We start from the raw sequence: 19,216 nt of genomic DNA, 5'->3' as shown, positions 1-19,216 counted from the left end.
AGATTCTGTGTGTTGATAAGAATTAATAGTTTCAAGGTATTGGAAAAATTTCAAGCTGATCACATCGTCAGAATCAAAGAAGATTTAAAAAGAATAATGGAATAGTTATTTATAATACAAGTGCAGAAGGCATTGATATTCTTCCACGAGTTTTTGAATGAACGAGTGGTAGAATGAGCCTTCTGTACGAGTATTATACATTATTTTCTCTAATTCATTGCATTCTTATTGAAATTAATGAAATATTTCCATAAATATCATTTAGTGATTTTTGGCAAATTGATGAATTGACAGATAAAGCCGTGGCGGAAAGTTCGGAGTACCAACATAGAATAATAAAATATAACCATGAAAACTGTGCGTTTCTGATATATTCTCGCACGATTTTGTTCTACAAGATGTGGAAGAATGAACGGAGTAACCACAGAATTAGAGAAATGAAATACCCAATATTTCCGTGACTATAGATCCGATCGGGATGAAAATGTGTATTCGTTGTCTAGTGAGGGGACATCAAAATTCCTTTGATCTAGAAAAACATCAATGGTACATTTTGGACTCGATTTTTGAGAAAATTGCAAAATGGCGTGAAATGAAAAGTTCTCATAACATCTTTATTACTGGTGTTATAAACGTGAAACAAAAACATTCTACAAGAACTTTCTTTAGTAGATTTCATTGGTGCAAAATTTATTTTATTACTATTAGTTTCGAAGTTGTAATACAAAGGACCCCGCACGTTTCATTTGGGAAATGGCTTTCCGTGAATTTGGCTGAATTTTTGATATGTTGTAGTTCTTGATAAACTGATCAGAAGTGTCCTTAGCCACAAAGCTCAAAAATGGACAGTTTTCGAGATATGGAGCTTTGAAAATGGATTTTTTGCAATTTTCGGGGTTTTTCTCATCAATCGGGGAGCTCTCATTTCTGGTTGGGATGGAATTTGGATGTTCGGCGGCCAGAACCCGATTGAGAAATGATCTTCCTTGGTAGGCACGGCCATCGATAATTTTTTATACACTGCTCCACATTGGCTATGAGATGAGATACAAAATCCAAGATCTTCCATACATCTTTTCAGGCCACAAGATGACGCTAAAATAATTCACATGACCGAGAAACGACATATTGTGAGATTTTGTTGAAAGAGGCCATAATAACTGAATCCTCATAATGTCTGATGTCCAATAATATCAAATATGTTAGCCAAAATTTTCATAACCAGGCACCGCGAGCTGTAATGGGGCAAAATGGGAAAATCATAATCATATATCGTCAGGGATAACCAATGTGATCACTATTGATGTCATTTACATATGATATGTGATTTGTTTCTCACAAATCTCGATAATATGACAATGGGGTGCCAAGACATTTTCCTCAGAATGTCTCGAAATTGATGATAGCATCTCACAGACAAACGAATCCGTGAAAATGTCTGCAGTTTTGATACAATATAGTACTATCCGGGTAGAATATAGAAGTCCAAGTGTTGGAAGCAAACTATGAATGGAACTTCCGATATTAACTCACGAATTCTTGAAAATACTATTTTTTTTTTTTTGAACTTCACACATACGAATGAATACTATCTAATAAGCTTGCTCTATCTTCGGTAGTGTCGGAAGCAAATTCGTGTGAATGCGTTAACCCATAAACCATTTCAACGTGTTAACGGCATAATTCTCTAGTTGCCGGCTACTACTACTTTCGACACAAATAGAAAGAGACTCGTCGTGTATAATAATAAAGTGGAGCCAAGTTCAGTGCAGCTAAAAGTCAAGATCCGTCGATGCGATATGACTACGTTGCACAGACGAAGCACATGTTCCGATGGATCTATTTCGGTTGGAGAAATAAACCAGAAGGTCGAATGTCGTAGACACGGAAGTAGAGGTACAACCTTTTTTTTTTAATGGACGCATTTAATGATCTCAACCCTTGACGACAACCAAAGGGAAAACAATATGGGAACGTGATTGATGAGAACTGGAGAGTGGGTGTGATGTATGCTCATTTAGGTAATTGGCTCAATATGTTGAGATTTAGTGCTGTTGACTTTCTACAATTTGAAATGATGGTAATTTAATTTCTCGTTTATTGAGAATGCAGTAGGTGTGTTTGCGGATTTCCTTCGACGTGTTTGCAAAATCCGTAAAATGTATTCTCTTCTTCTTTATGATGAATGAACTAAAGGATGTAACGGATGTGCACTTATCCGATTTACCGGAACCAAGTAAAAATCGGAGTTTTCAATTGTGATTTATAGGAGGCCGAACTAAAATCGGAGGCTAATGAAGGATGTCTTTCAAATATTAAAACATTATTTTGACTTTTTAATTTCACTTAAAAATAATTTAAATTGATTATTCTAAATAATAACTCCACCCTGTAATTGAATTTGAATTATCAATTATTTTTATTTTATGTTCATTCTACTCAACAAAATCAATAAAAGTCAATTATTATTAATGTGTAATTTACAAAACAAAAAAAAACAAATTTAGTTAATTTTGAACATTATTTACACCACTGAATAATTGTTCTCTTGCTACTGAGCTGATGGATATGACAACTATTGGCATACTGGCCGAATTTCAGACTGAGTTTCACTGAAAAAAAAACAGTTTTGATCCTTGGCCATATCCTTTATGCACTTGCAACCTCTTATCGTAAAATCACCTAGTGATTAATCGAGGAATGAATATTACGAAATTATTTCGATAACATAGATAACAAAATCTATCTGTGATTCGAACTGATTGACATATTCTTTACACTTCTCAAACGTCAGATTAATTTTCAAATTACATGATTGAGTAAATAGTGTTGAAACAAACAGAATGAAAAATGGATGCATGAAGCAAATCAGATCTGGAAGTTCAAAATACATCCGAAAATATTTAATCTGCTTCTACATAAATATTACCTCGGAAATTGAAGGATATACATACATATATGAAATATATACTCATTTCTAGAGCTGGAAAGAAGACAGATTATTTTTTGGAAAACATGTTTTTGGCATATTTTCAAAATTTATCAATGAAAAGGAAATCATCTACTTTGTGGGAAATATATTCGAAACTTAAAGCTACTGTGAACGGTGAACACGACATTGACATCCAAATATAAAAAAGGTAAAGCGTTCTAGGAACGCAGTTACGATAAATATTCCCCTAAGATATCGATGGTATTAACTACTGAAAATATAAAACAATTTTCAGAACAAGATCACATATATGTAGCGACAAAGGTATATTTAAGTTACTTGCCATTTCCAATTTATTGAACAAATGTTTTTCAGGTTGTTCCTATGAATTCCGTCTACATGAGTTATGCAGAAATACATGTTATATTTTATTTTTTATTAGGAACTATTGCTTTGACGGTCACAACAGAAGAGTTGAAAAATATTTGTAGTGAAACGTTCTATGTATGTTTTTCACTACGTAGATACCCATCATTTAATGTGGTGAACTGGTTTTTTTTTTTGGAAATAGTTTTCCTTATAAATCTTCGATAGGCGATGAGTCTGGGAAGCGAGAAGGTTATCTGGGTTGAATCATGTTATAGCTATTATTATGACGTGTATTGTTTTCTGAAGAAAAATTACCTATATTTCAATTGGTGAGTTTTATATGTTCATATTCGTGTTAGTGAAAACAAAAATGATAGCGTAATGTGAGAAACTTATTCCATTATAAGCACCGCTTGCTCATTCTGAATCCTAGTGTTTAACACATAATTATTTTGCAATAACTACCTTAAAAACGAATGTAAAGAAAATCACGTTTTCATTAGTGTGCTTTTCTTTTAGTTTTTTCATTCAAGGTATGGAATGTCAAAAATGGTTGTATTTTAGAATGGTCAGTATAAATTGAGTTTTATTTGAGAATTATGTTGAGGAAAACCGATTTAGAGGCTTACTTTTGGAGAAACGTCTTTGATTCAATTCAAATAAGATTCATTACAGGGTGAGTCTTTGACTTGTATTTATAGTTCAACAGTAGATTCTTGAGGTCAAAAGGAAAACTTTTTCCTTTACAATTTTTTCCGATTCGGCCTAGATGAAAAGTTAAAGCCACTTTAAACAAAAATGAAATGGTGAAAGAAAAAAGTTTTTTCGAATTCAGGGATTTACTGTTAAAATATATGTAAAAGTCAAAGACTCACCCTGTATACATAAACTCCAAGGTACGAGTTAACAAAAACTATGCGACTTACAATAGCGGTAGGCTTTTCATATATTCGACATTCTTTTTCAGATACCCCTAATTTAAAAAGTAACTAACCATTGTTTGAAGAAAAATTCACGATATTCTTCTTTCTCTTTCACATGGCTCATAGGGTATAGTAATAAAATTGTCACAGTTCGTTTGAGTATGACCCATTAGCTGACATCTATTACATATTCCATTTCCTCTTGTCGACTAGTGATTAACACAACATCCTTCTAGAATAACTAATGAATTGGCTTCGGGTGTCCCTTACTTCTTGTTATTATTGATGTGGACACTTCGATTAAAGGCGAGAATGCACGAGTGGAAAGGTATTATTTATAGGTGTTCGGTTAGGCGATATTCATGTCAATGGCATGAAAGTAATTATTGAACCATATTATTTATAGGATTATCGAGTTATACATAGACTGTACCTTTCATAAGGAAGGTTTCTTCTGATCCTCATTACAGTTCTTATAATTGATTGTTCTGTGACAAGCTTCTAGTGTTATAAGTAATTAAAGCCCATTCATGTATGTCTCGAAAGTTTTGTCACAAATTTATTCCCACAATTTTGAAAAGAAAATATGGATTCACGGCAATTTTGCAGAACAGGTTCAATTAAATGTTTTAATCAACAAAATTTTATTTTCAATTAGATGTGTATCAAGCCATGGTCCGATCAAGTATTATCCGCTGTATTAATTGTTGATACTTTACCTCTTCCCCTCTATAGACAAAATACCCCAAAAATCTCCAATGGACTAGTTTTCATTTTTTTGTTAAGGATTAATTCTAAAAATTTAAGTAAAATGAAACAAAAATGTCGAAGAATCATTGAAATATCTCTAGAAATGAAAAAGTTATGCGACTTTGAAGTTGCGCTTGGAAGAATAATTTCATAGTTCGTGTAAGTGCCGTGACGTCACACACTAGACGCCTGGTATTCGCAGAGTGCTTACGAATTCATTGGTGTACAATCACTTGTGCCGTTCGTGTCATGTTTTGTTCGTTACACGATGGCTGAAATAACTTACTATATACATACATATAAATTACTTTTTTCTCTTTTTACCTTTTACTCCTCACATAAATATATTTTGCCATTGATAGACTTCAACAACCAGTACTCAACTATAAACTGTTTATGAAACGTTTTTTAAATAAATCATCGTTATAAGTTGAACCATGATGAAGCAAACTCAAAAGTAGATACTTATTTGAAAAGTTTAACTCCTTATTTCAGCACTAACATAAGATGGATTTGAAGAAAAAAACTCCATCACTGCGAATATATCTATTTTAGACAAATTGTTACTTTGTCCTTTCACGAAGCCTTCTTCCATTATGGTGACATAAAAACAAAACTCGAGTTAAAACTATACTTTACAACTACAAACGGCGCGAGAGCCTTGGCGCGGCTAAGTATTTAAACGTAATTTATGGTGTAGCGATCACAGGCAAGTGCCGTGACGTCACAGACCAAAGACGTTCCGCGCTAAAATACGTAAATTTAAATAATCTATTTCTCAGTCATTTATTGATGGACTTTCAAAATTTTTTCACTGATTTATCAGTTTTGCTCTATATTTCAATTCTATCGTGTCAAATATAGTATTATCAACATCACTAAACTAGTCCATTGGCCGAACTTGCGATAAATTTGGTGGGTTTTCGTGTTTTGATACCAAAGGTATGTTGTGAGCATTCAATCCATTTTTTTGTGTGACGTGCATAATGACACGAAGCTAAAAGCTCGGCCAAAACATAATATGTATTATCTTGAGCATGAGGATTTGGTAGATAAAATTAACCAATTTTGTTGAGCAGTTGTGTATCTAATTTTGACTGTCCACAGATTTGGCTCTAATAACATAAGGCCTGGAAATCCCACTAGTTAATATCGCGCACCAAACTGAAATTTCATCAGCAAATTTGATCTTTTTGCTCAGAGTAAAGTACTTTTCATCATCCATGACGACCTTAGTATGTATGTATTTGAAGAATAATTGCTCCCTAAGCACGGCAAGATCTACACAACTTACTGATTTGGGATATATTTTGGACTTTTCTTTGTCTTACTAAATTCAACAGCCCTCTTATCTTCTCTAGAAATTGTATATTTGGAAAAACCATAACGCCCTGATAGTTTTCTAAAATGACTCTCCAATTTTATTCTTGGCACTTTCGATTAACTAATTTTTTCCATGTCCAGTAAATAGTCTAGGACACTTTTCGAAAGATTTAGGCATCCTCACATTCTGCTACATTTTGATGTTCAAAAAATCGTACTATTTGAGCTTGAGCTGTCCCCTCTTTCGTCAGAAATTTCTCTAAATGTATTTGAATGAATCAATAATAGGTGCTTTGATTATTAATTTATGTGGGTTTCTTTAGTCGGGTGGCAGTCATAGATATATCCAGTAATAAATCTTTGGAATCGTTCGAGGAAAAAAAATTGTAACTTTCCCAAAATTGGCATATCTTCTTGTAAACCGACCCGTGGATGATCACCAGTATGCATGCCACTGAAGAAGTGAATTGCGAAATGTAGATCACACATGCAATTTATAATTTTATTATAGGACCCTTTGATCCGATTCGTTTTCGCTTGAACATGGGTTAAACGAAATAGTAGGCCTCACTTTCGTGATAACGCAAATATTTGTCTTATCACTAAAGTGACGCCTACTATTTCCTAATATTACAGAAATACCAATAATATTTGTTTCCAGCAAAAGGCAATGTATTGGACGATTATATCGATGATTAGACGAAATACCCTGCCATACAAATAAAAAAAAAATAAAAAAATACAAGCAATATACATTCCGTAATGAAAAGTTTGCCCACTCTTGGCCTATTCGTCTTGGTGCACTGAGAAGAAAACCTATAATGAAGTCACAGAATGGTTGAACAACTTATGATTATCATGTCAATACATAAAAACTCAAATTGATTATTTTATTAAAAAAAGTAAAGACCATAACAATCAAATATTTGCTGAAATTTCAACGGTAATACAACGGATACTAAAAGTAACGAATTTTGAAGAGTTTTATTATTTTCGAGAATGTCTCTCTCACGGTAGATAAAAATTGTTACCATCAGTGCCAATTTCGTCCGCTTCGTCGTTTACCGTTTCCAACGGTTCATTTATTAGTGTGTACAATCAATTTCAAACTTACCTCTTACTTCAAAGCAAATGAATCGATGGAAGTATGTATGCTGTCTAGTCTCTGTCAAGAAGCCAATATTTCGGGACGTCTTGCATATGTTGTTGGTCATGTCTGCAAGTTGTTCGATCAGCGCCATGCAGATGTTTATGGTCGGCGAATGAAATTTAGTACATAAGTGTAGAGTTCTCTTACCTTTCTTTGTAAGCTGATGAGTATTTGAACACTGTTTATCAAACAGATTGATAGAGTCTAGGCAGAATTATTGGAAAGAGATGCAGATATGTAAAATGTGTAAAAACATAAGAAAATGGGGGTAGGTGGGGGTCGTATGCTACCTACTGGACATAAAACTCGCAGCTGAGAGTTCATAGCTGAGCGCAGCGAGGCTAGGAATTCAGCTAAGACAGTCAATCTACTTGGCTCTCAAAGTTGAACATATAATTTTTTTCTCCGATTGTTCATTAATGATAAACGTGGGATATTGTATTTGCAAATTAATACAATTTACAATATCTTATTTTTCCTGTATTGTGATTAATTAAAACAAAATTTAATAGACATCGCAATTGTTGGAATTATTGGTTGCCATGGAAATGTATATGTCCGTAATATATTATATTATGAAATAATTCATTCCCATTGAGAATAATCATCTTGCTGTCTAGGCGAGAAAGTCATCACTTTGCTGCCTAGGCAGTAAAAGTAATACTTTGCTGATGGATTGATGTGTCTACAAAATCAATATTTGCTGTAAACCGGAGAAAAATAATTTTATTTTAAAAATAAATATCAAAAAATTGACAAATTTCTGCCCATTCCCTTCACAATAATATCTCTTTATGATATATTTGATTTATTTATACAATTCCAATTCTACAAAATTAAATCAATTAATAACCAACCAAAAGAAAATTCAAAATAACTAAAACTGAGTAAATGGTTTAATAATTGAGTAAACAGTTACCAATTGAATAACTACTTTTATTGATCAATACAAAAATTCCGAAACGTACGTCTGTAATTATGTTAATTTAGTTATTCAATTTGTTAACCTCTTACTCAATTATTAAACTATTTACTCATGGTGTACCGTTTTAGTTATTTAGAATTTTTTTTTGGTTAGTTATTAATTTTATCACTTTTAGAATTGGGATTGTATTCCAATTCCATCACAAAAATTATCCAAATATATCATAAATATATATTATTGTGAAGAGAATGGACACAAAATTGTCAATTTTTTGATATTTAATAAAATTACCTTCATCAGGTAGACTCAATAAACTTTATAATTTTATTATTTTTATCAGTGGCGTGTGAATCGGTTTTACATTGAATATTTTAGGTAGAATAGTACGACACTGCTTTTTTCTCAAATTGAAATTTTTTTTTTTCATCAACTTCTCAGCAAATGTTCTCATTCGGTTCCAAACAAATTTGATCTCTTAATTTTACTTTATCCGGCACATGGTTTTATCATAGCTTAAAAAATTAAAATTGTTCTACTTCAGGAATAAATTGATAAAAGTGTTATGAGTTGATTTTTTTTTATGGAAAACGTGTTTTTTTTTCTATTCAGTTTCTTTTAATACCTATTCATTTGTTTTTGGACCAATTTGAGATCTTAGTTTAATTTTGGCCGATACGATTCACAAGAAATTTCCAATATCCAAGGCACCTTTAGCACTTTGTTCTGGAGCAAACTATTTTTATTTTTTTTAGCGAAAACCATGCGACGTACTCAGTAAAATCAGGAGATGAACGAGAATTTCCAAGATAATTTTCAATTTAAGAAAAAGCAGTGTCATACCATTTTTTTTTCTGAAAAATAGTCAATGCAAAACCCATACAGACGACACTAGTAAAAATAATAGAATTGTTTGTACATCAGAAATGTATTTTTATGCAGTGAAGAAGTGTATCAAATTTTATAAAAATATTGGCAATAGCATCGTTGTGGTTATAAAAAAAATGTTTCTTTTTCTGGATCTTTACAACCCTGTTCAACCCTCAAACGTCAGCAAGTTTACGAAATACGGTCATATGAAGTTCTTTTCTTCAAATGAATCGTCCCCTTAAATATTAACATATAATTAAGGAACATCCCTGTATATGACCGATATGGTCTAAAAACTGATCGTTTAATCGATCAGTCCATATCAACAGGAATAATTTAAATTCACAAACTGAGTATTTAAGATCAATGTAACTTTGTCACCTGAAAAAAAATTGAATGAATTCAGTATTTTCATTAACAAAAATTTTCTTTGTTTCAGAATGGAATGCCGTTATGGGAAGATCTGATCGCCAAAGCCACAAAATTGCATTCTTCGTTGAAGTAAGTGCACACACACATCTTTACGAACCAGCCTACTATGTCGAGTGTTGATCCGTTGGTACCGTTACTTTTCGCGAATTGTAACAGCCTTTCAACAAGTTCAACCGATCGTCGATCAGAGAACTCTCGGGATGTTTCAGGAAATGAAATCGTTCGAAGAACCTTAATGAACCCACCAAGTTGGTGGAGATAACGTTAATTTGGATTCGTACGGTTACTGTGTATTTCGTATATACGTGCGGTGAATATGGACCACGTAATTTGCGGCGTTATCGAGGTCAGTGGTTCCTCCGTGACCGAAGGCAAAGATTCCTCGTTAAATGAACTCGAGAATTTTTATCCCTGATACCTCAACGTTACTCTGTTATGCTGAAATTTTTTTTACAGTTTTAACAACCAATCATATTTTGTCATTTTGTTTCATATGAAACAATTTCACCCAATCATGTCAACTAAGATGTCTAAAAACAGGGTGAATGCACTCGTGAAATTTTGAATGCAATGACATTCGACCAAATTGAAAATATTAGTTTTAGTTCGTGGCGGCGCCGCAATTTCATACTTGTCATTTCGATCTTTTTTCTGTTGTTTTTGATTGGATACATTAATTAAAACCCGATACTGACCAATCAAAAGCGACGTATAACCGAGTATGATCGTGCAAAGTCGTGAAACAAAACACGAAACGTTTACTGGAATGAATTCAAATATTTGTAATAGAGAGAGTTTATTGGTATTTCAATTACAAGAATTACTTCCATAGATCATAACTATAATGAAAGATATACATATAGGTACATAATGGCACAAACCTCGTAAATAATGAATAACAAGAATCTTAATTTGTTGATAGCGCTACCTACAGTTGACATAACGAAGCTTAACTAATATTCTCAAAATTGGCAAAACAAAAGCTAATCAGTTCATACACCTGGTTTTTAGACATCTTAGACAAGACCTTTGAGTTTGACAACTTTATTCCAAATAAATTTTAAAACGTCACGTTTTGGCAATAAGTATGTTCAAAGTATAACAAAGTATAAATCCCAGAAATACAACATACATCACAAATATATTTGGGGAATATTTATGGATTTTTTCTGCGAACTAGAATATGAATTGAATGAACATAGTAGCTTAGAAGAATTGACGTAGATACTAAAAGATTGGGCGATCAACAAAGACCAAATATAAAGAAGCAACGGTGAAGTCATTGTGCCAAAAGTACTATAATGACTATAATATTACGTAGTATTTAAATCAGCTCAAGATGCACACGATGCAAAGGTATTAGATCGTCTATAGTAGAGAACAGCAACCAATCTGATGTTTAGTTAAATTTTAATAAAATCATCAATCAAGCTACAATTCAAAGAAATAATTTCTGAAATCGGTCAAAGGGTTAAAGGGAAAATGAACTACAAACTTCGTTCAGATTTTGTCCGTTTCACTAATTTTGCCGTTGTGTATATTTCGAAAATAAAAATCTGTTTGAATTTTAAATTTTCATGTTGAAATTTGTCTTCAGAATTTTTTACAAAATTTTTATTTGCATTTTAACATATTTTGTATTTTTGAAGGTAATTGAAATCGTTATCGAAACGGCGTTAAACGCAAATGGAAACCTGGCAACTTCAACCTCAACTAATTAAGTCCCTAGAATTTTTTACTTGATCATCAGTAGAATTTGGTTTTGTTGACTCTTCTTCATGCTAATCACGAGATAATTTAGGCGTGCTAACTTTCATGAAATAATTAAGAATCAATAAAGTCTTTTCGGTATTTTTTATCACTTCCCTAGAATTTTTTACTTGATAATCAGTAGAATTTGGGTTTGTTGACTCATCTTCAAGCTAATCACGAGATAATTTAGGCGTGCTAACTTTCATAAAATAATTGAGACTTAATCAAGTCTTTATGGTATTTTTTATCACTTCTTGAATGTAGATTGCTACATCATCTAAAGAGAATTGTTCTGTTTGTAGGGCTACCATCCTGGCAGTAACAGCCTACTTGGAGGCATTCCAGAAGATCGCAGATTCCGCCACGAACGCTAGGGGTAAGTTGATTTACAAGCCTATTACATAAGCAATCCAATCCTCCGATTCCTACTCCCTCTGCAGTGCTGGTCTAGTTCCTCAATAAGGTCATAACGATCTGGGCCATTTCTGCAGTCTTTTAGAATAATGATTGTATCTCGAGTTTATAGAAGGGAAATGAAAAACGCTGCAAGTATTTTATAGCTTGAAATTCGACGTAGTGTAGTTTTGTAGAAATAAATTTTTTAATTAAATATTTTCATCTACTCCTATTCAATTATATATTCATTATTCAACTGTTTTTGAGAAATTAATAGTATCTATTAACAAAAATCGTGAGTTATAATAACTCACTATTATAACTCACTATAATAAATCGGAAAATATGGATCTGTGCTTCTATACTTCTCTGCTTCTATTCGATTGGCCGAAAGAGAACATTCCATTATTGTTATTGAGGGGAGGAATGTCCGAGGGAATGTCACTTTAATAATTTTGACGTTTTCAAATTAAGTTGATATCTAATTATTGTGAATGTTTTGCTGAAAACGATTAATTCAGATAGTGAAGATGAAATATTATATAGGTATACATTTCCAAAAGACAAACAGCTGATGTTAACATACATAATTACTTGCCCGAAAAAAATATAAAGGAGTTTGTAGCAGTAAGGTCATTAAGTCGTTGTTTACAGGGAATTTTTTTTGGTATATTTTAATGCATTTTTATAGGCAACTATTGAAGTTTTTCAACATAGTTCTATGTCTGTACACTGTACTGGATTCGAGCTAGCCGAAGCTAGTTCGATTGTGGATTGGTGACACTAAGTTTCCATCTCTCTTGTAGTCGGGATCGAGCACATATGTTTAGTTCCCGTTCCTTCTGTCTATATTCTAAGTCTGTATTTTTTCTTAGTATTTATTGATATAGTCGTAGATAAAGTATAGTATTCAACTTGCGGTAATGTAGGCCATAACTCACTTGATGAATTACAGCACTCGCCTGCGGCTCGTGCTGCAAACTTCATCTGCGTGAGTTATGACCTACATTACCGCTCGTTGAATAATATACTATTAAATTTTAGCATTAAGAAATTTTGAATCGGACTCCGAAGAAATAAGAAAAAAATAGTGTAGCAAGTTTCTTGCGAAACGTAAAGCATCAGAATTATAGGATATTGAAGGAGAAATATCCAATACTTCTGCGGCAAAGGATTCGATCACCAGAATTAATTCAAAAAGAATATCGAAAAATGATTACCCATCAATATTTCCGTGACCACAAAACCGACACAGTTCAGATTTTGTGTGATGATAAGAATTAACAGTTTCAAGCTTCGGGCAAAATTGCAAGCTGATCACATCATCAGAACCTTAGAACATTCAAGAAGAAAATTCGAAAATAATTATGAAATATTTTCGTGACAAAAGATCTATCGGGATGCGATTACGCGTGTATATAGATAATAATTATTTCGAACTTCATGTGAATTGAAGTAATAGAACAACAACCTAAGATTTCAATGAAAACAGACTCCACCCAGTTTAAATTTTGCGTCTATATTATGTACAGGTTGATTCATTGGTAAATGGGTGGAAGCTAAAAGTAGATAGGGGATACTGCAGCAAGTCAGAATAACTTAAATTTGAAAGGTATATCTCTCTTTATAATCAAGATACAGAGTGTTTCATTGATTTTGTCAATTTCTTCAATTACCGATAACTTTCAAACCAACCTATTTTTTGGTGCGTTTATTCTCTGCAGCAACTACTTCATACAGACATAGCAACTGAATTTATTTTTCAGGTCCGGCATAGGAAAAATTGATGAATAGAAACTATCCGTTTTTTTTCTCATCACAGACAATGAAGTCGATCCTGATTTCCATACCTGAAGATTGCGTGTTGTATCGGGATATATAACAAAACGACGGAAACGAATTCGGCAAATTTATGTCAGCCAATAGAACCCATTTTCGTCGGAGTTCGCCTCGTAGATTACCAGAACAATAATAATATTCAGATGTTCAGTTCGTCAAGTTGACGAATGAAATGGTAATCTGAGGATTTTGCAGAAGGGATTTCTCCGAGTTGTTGACTCATTCGATCTGAATTTTCTGCTTGAATATTCATTATACGCCCCCCATCGCATCTCAGGGATTGATAATAAATGTACCCTTATCAATTTTCACGGAGTGTTCTACGGGTGTAAAGTTCTTCTTTTATGGATTTCATTTATGAAATTTCATGCCCATATGAAATCCATATAAGACGAAATTTCAACCCCTTGAACTCTCCGTGTAGGTAAATTGTTAAGAGGGATCACCAAGTGACTTTCCTCGTATCAGTAAAATATTAAACCCATTCATTTCGCATCTGGCGCTCCTGCGTTGACCAAACTTTGTATACGAAGATGTACATTCACTTCATCTTTTTTCTCTTAACGAATTACGAATTTTTTCACAAAATTATAGTTTTACCTCTTTTGTAATGAATTGTTGTAGTTTTTTTCCTCAAAATCTTTATAAAATTTATGAATGATTTGTACATTGAACACATCATCAGTTTTTTTGCAAAAAACGATAAGTAACCAAAATTTTTTTTATTCGCAAATTAAAAATGATTGTCATTCCACAATGTATATTTATTGTTTGAAATAATTGGGTGAAAACCCCATAAAAATCGGTGGTTGTGAGGGGAAAAATCTATACTTTCGTTTTGAACTGAGCAGTCACGTGGTGGTATTCCCTATTAAGGGTACATTTACTATTATTCTCTGCAAACAAATTGATATCTATATAAATATCAATTTGTTGATTCTACGTAAAACATAATGACAGTTTGTTATATTATCTTTGTCTGCTTCGTTTCCAGAGATATGGGGTTGTTCTTAAGAATTGACCATTTATTTTTTGCCCTGAAATCGGTCGTGATATTCATAACAGTTATTATGCATTCATTGACATGCAATTCAGAATTTTATGTTCATCATTGGCTTGCTAAAGGGTAATGATCTCTTTTTTTCAGTACTCCACTGAAATATCACAATCTAAAAATGAATTGCTCTTTGAATTTGTAAAGAAAAATCTCTCATGCCTTCATCGCAGTTTTCATGCGGAAAAATAAAACGTCTCAACGCTTATCATTTTTTCCAATGAATTCTATATTAATATAGATAGTTCTTGATTAAAATTTCAATGACCTCATTAAATTTAAATGAACGTTTTTGCAACTGGAAGTATAATTCTGATGTCGCGGTCAAGATGAAATTTGACACTTTAGAATATATTTTATAATGGTGGAAGAGGCACGTATACGTTTTTCCAAACTTGGCTAAAGTGGTCAAAGATTTTTTTATCATCGCCAGCATCTTCAGCTCCCGTTGAAAAACGATTTTCCAGAGCTGCTCTGACTGTTACAAAAATCCACAATAGATCAGACAAAAAATCGATAAGATGCCTCACGTGTCTCGATGGAAAATGATGTAATCATACACTACTTGGAGGTTTCTTAATATTAAGAAACTATATTTTTTTATATTTTGTAATGTTTGATAGTGATTTTATTTGTGTTAAAATTTTAAATTAGTTGGATATTTTTGTTTTTTTTATACAAGTTTAATAAATGAAAGTCTCTTTCGCAAAATTCCTTCTCATTTATTTTTTTATCGATGTGCACACTATACAATAGAACTGCCGAAAATCGAGTATGTAGCTTGATATTATGTACTTGACTTTTCAAGTACTTGATAAATAAATATTTTCCTTGACATTGAAAAGTACTACTTGACTTGATTTCAATTCATGCCACGTCAAGTAGCTTGAATATAAGTCAGTGTGAAGAAATTATAGAGTTATCTGTTCTGGGAACAAGGCTCAAAATGTGGGAGTTTTTGAACAACTTTTTGGAGTAACAAACGTGTCAGAAGATTCCTTCTAGTTAGTTTAGAGGATCTTTTCAGTTTATTCATCGCTGACCCATTGAAGTCCGTCCTTACCGACCCCGTTACGAAATCCTTGCGAAATGTGACCCTCTCAATCTCAAGGATTAACCAGTAATTAATTTTCGGAATCGCGTTGCCCAATCCGCATCGATCCGAACAGCTGACGAAAATAATGGCGGAACCGAAGAATAAACGACGCGAGATTTCGCGTGACCGGAGCGTAGCAGCGGTGGGGGCGGGAGATCCCGCACGAGCGCCACGGTGCAATGTCCTCCGTCGGCAACGTCTGCGGGGCGCCGCGACGCTGGCCCGACGAATGTGGGTCAATCGATGTGCCGAACAGTAGGATGCACATTTCAGGACTGTGTCCGGTCAATAAACGTAAATATTTACGGTCTAAATTTGGGGGATTCGTAATTTGTATTCTGTTTGGGGCAGCGGCGGCGCAAGGACGCAGGATGGACTAATGGAAGTATTGAGATTAATGTAGATTGAGACTGGGGAGGGTTGATACATTTTTCACAAAATTGTTAATAAAAAATTTGTTTTTAACATTTACCTATCCATTTAAGTCAGAGTGGAATTAAAGGACTTCGCTTAAACGTTCAGCAATATTTAATAACTGAAAATAGAAATTTCTGGGATGGGCATACCTTTGAATGATACGAACATCTACACCCTACAGTTTGCGGATGACCAGGTAATAATCGCAGGAGACAAAGAAGATCTACAATACATGACACGTAAACTGAAGGAAACATATGAGTATTGGGGATTGGAAATGAATCTGGAAAAGACTAAATATCTTTGTATTGGAGACCAATTGAGTGAACTGGATATTGGTCAGAAAGCATACAACCTTGCGAAGAATACAAGTATTTGGGAGTGAAGTTCGACACAAGCGGTACAGATGACAATGAGATAAGATCACGAGTAACAGAGGCAAGAAAAGTAATTGGCTGTTTAAATGGAATACTCTGGAGCAAAAATATAACCAGATCACGAAAGTTCAACATCTACAATACAATGATCAAAAGCCAATTAACGTATGGATCTGAGACATGGAGACTGACAGAAAGAAATAAGAGGAGGATAGAGGCTGCAGAGATGGATGCGTTGAGGAGATCGGCTAGAATATCTAAAATGCAAAGAATAAGAAACCAGGAAGTACGAAATCAAATGGGAGTAGAAGGCATAATCATGGATGATATAGAGAGAAAACAGCTGATCTGGTTTGGACATGTTCAACGAATGGGACAATCACGACTGCCGAAAATAACAATGGAATGGATACCAAACATGAGGAGACGAAGAGGGAGACCAAGAAAGAACTGGATGGAGGGAATACGAAATGCAATGAGTGATCGAAACTTGCAAGCAGAGCAATGGGAAGATCGCAAGCAATGGATTCTAGGCATCGGACAACGTCGTCGCACGTTTTAAACCGATATGTATATATATATATATATATATATATATATATATAAATAGAAATTTCAATCTTGATTAAGAGCTCTTGAAATTTTCGGTGCAAAGTTTCTCAAACCTCTTTATAAATGGGAGGCTTGATACACTAAAAGGGAGGTTTGATACAATAAGAAATAAGGTACGAGCAAAAATAAGAGATCAATCTTTCATTATCATAACACTACCTAATTCCTACATAATTCGCAAGTAAACATTTTTATTTTACTACTGACACTTGCACAGGCTGAATGGCACTCCATTTTCTGATGAAGATGACGATCCACCTTGCATCTACTGCAATTCATTATTTTCGGCGCTCATCAGAAAATATATCTTTTTCATTTTCGTCCTCAGGATCCAAGTCATCAAACACACTTTTTTGTTTTTGTATTTTTGTTTGAATCTTTTTTTTTAAGGTGAGATCTACTGTATCAAACCTCCCTAGAAGACAAATTTAGAAAATATAGGACGTGAACATATTATGACATTCGATTGAAGATCTGTACTACAGGTGTCTTGTTCTAAATGAAATGCGCATCAGGAATATAGTGCTGAATTTCGTTAGTTTTTTTTGATAAAGAGATGAAGCCTTACGTTTGTTATGCAAATTCTTACATAGAATATGTGAGCAATTTAAGCTTAAAAACTCTTGTTCGTGACGCGATCGTTGTTGCTATATTTCAACTGACACTACTTCCACACTCATTGAGGCACTGCACGCGATTACACCTCCTTTGAAGAACCGAGGCGGGAAATTTGAACGTGTTCAAACCTACCCTTGTATCAACCCTCCCCAGTCTTCCCTACTTGAGCATTAGCACGTTTTCAACGAACGAATTTCTCAAGGCAAGAATAAGGAAAACAGTTACGTGAAGCCTTTGATTGCAAAGTCATTAAAATTGCACTTTTATGAATACAAACATACAGATGATGAAAAATTATCTCGGCCGAAATTAATTTTAATATCCCAATTACTAATTAAAATAACAGAATAATCAACCAAATGGCGCTTTCGAATGCAACTGATTTTGTTTGCCAAGTAGTTACCCATTGAAGGGTGTCAAGACCATGTACCTCTGCAAGAGAACAGCTTTGGTGGAAAATACATGTGAAAGTAATCATTTTTTTTAATATCCAGTTATTTGGACTAGTAATTGGAATTGTAAAATAATTTTTCATTAGGTACTAGTATGTTTGTATTCCATAGAAGAATTCATGAACCATCAATTCTAGTCAGTATATTCACTAGTCAATTTTGTATATGTATTATATATTAATGATATATGTGTTTAAATGTTATATTAATGTGTAAAATAATGTTCCAACCGTCTTTAGGTATACTCTGTCTTATATTTTATTGACCTACCCTGTAAAGTTTTGAGGGAAATAAACGAGTATTCATAAAAGCGCAATTATCTTGAAAAATTTGATGGGGAATGCGAAAAAGGCATAATTTTTATAATTTTGCTAGAGGCAAAAAGATACAGAGAAAAGAGACTATGATTTCTGGACACCCTGTAACGTGCTTTTTCACTTTTTTTTTCGACATTTTGCTCGAATTTTCTCAGCTTCTGATGACGCTATTAAAAATTCATACCAAGGTTGAAATTGTTAATCGTAATAAAAAGGGAGATCCCCATTTATGCGGAAAACTTCAAGAGGTGATAGAACTCATCAAAATAAGAAGAAAGTTCCTATAGACATATATCTACGAAAATGCTTCCTCTTCAAATTACAGTCATCTGAAGAATTCATTTTAACATAAATAACGTTTGAACACTTCGATTGATTTTGATGGAAATTTAGTCATAGGCTCAACTTTTCAAGGCAAATCTTATGCTGATGATATTTTTTTCACGAAAAGAGATTAAGGGGTACTTTTCTCAAAAATATTTCGTCAGTTTTTTATCTGCTACGTCATCATTTGGGAACATTGCCACTAGAGCAGTGCGCTAAACCAAATCGCAAAAAGTACAAATGACGTACTGCTGTAAGGTTTTCTTCAAAAAAATAAAGCCTTACAATCCA

The 19,216-nt window shown here is 33.5% G+C and overlaps 1 protein-coding gene across 5 annotated transcripts in view; it reads left to right on the top strand.

Moving 5' to 3' along the window:
* The window catches only part of LOC123670811, a 137,874-nt gene that overhangs the window by 19,076 nt on the left and 99,582 nt on the right, over positions 1–19,216 (top strand). For all 5 annotated transcript variants that reach the window (XM_045604373.1, XM_045604371.1, XM_045604372.1 and 2 more), the window contains 2 exons: positions 9,679–9,740; positions 11,726–11,799. In XM_045604373.1, coding sequence (XP_045460329.1) covers positions 9,679–9,740; positions 11,726–11,799 — 136 coding nt within the window. The remainder of the gene's footprint in view (positions 1–9,678; positions 9,741–11,725; positions 11,800–19,216) is intronic.

The sequence above is a fragment of the Harmonia axyridis genome, chromosome 1 (genome assembly GCF_914767665.1).
Source record: "Harmonia axyridis chromosome 1, icHarAxyr1.1, whole genome shotgun sequence".
Taxonomy (NCBI): Eukaryota; Metazoa; Arthropoda; class Insecta; order Coleoptera; family Coccinellidae; genus Harmonia; species Harmonia axyridis.
The sequence above is the reverse complement of the archived record's forward strand: the minus strand, read 5'-3'. Positions and strand labels throughout refer to the sequence as shown.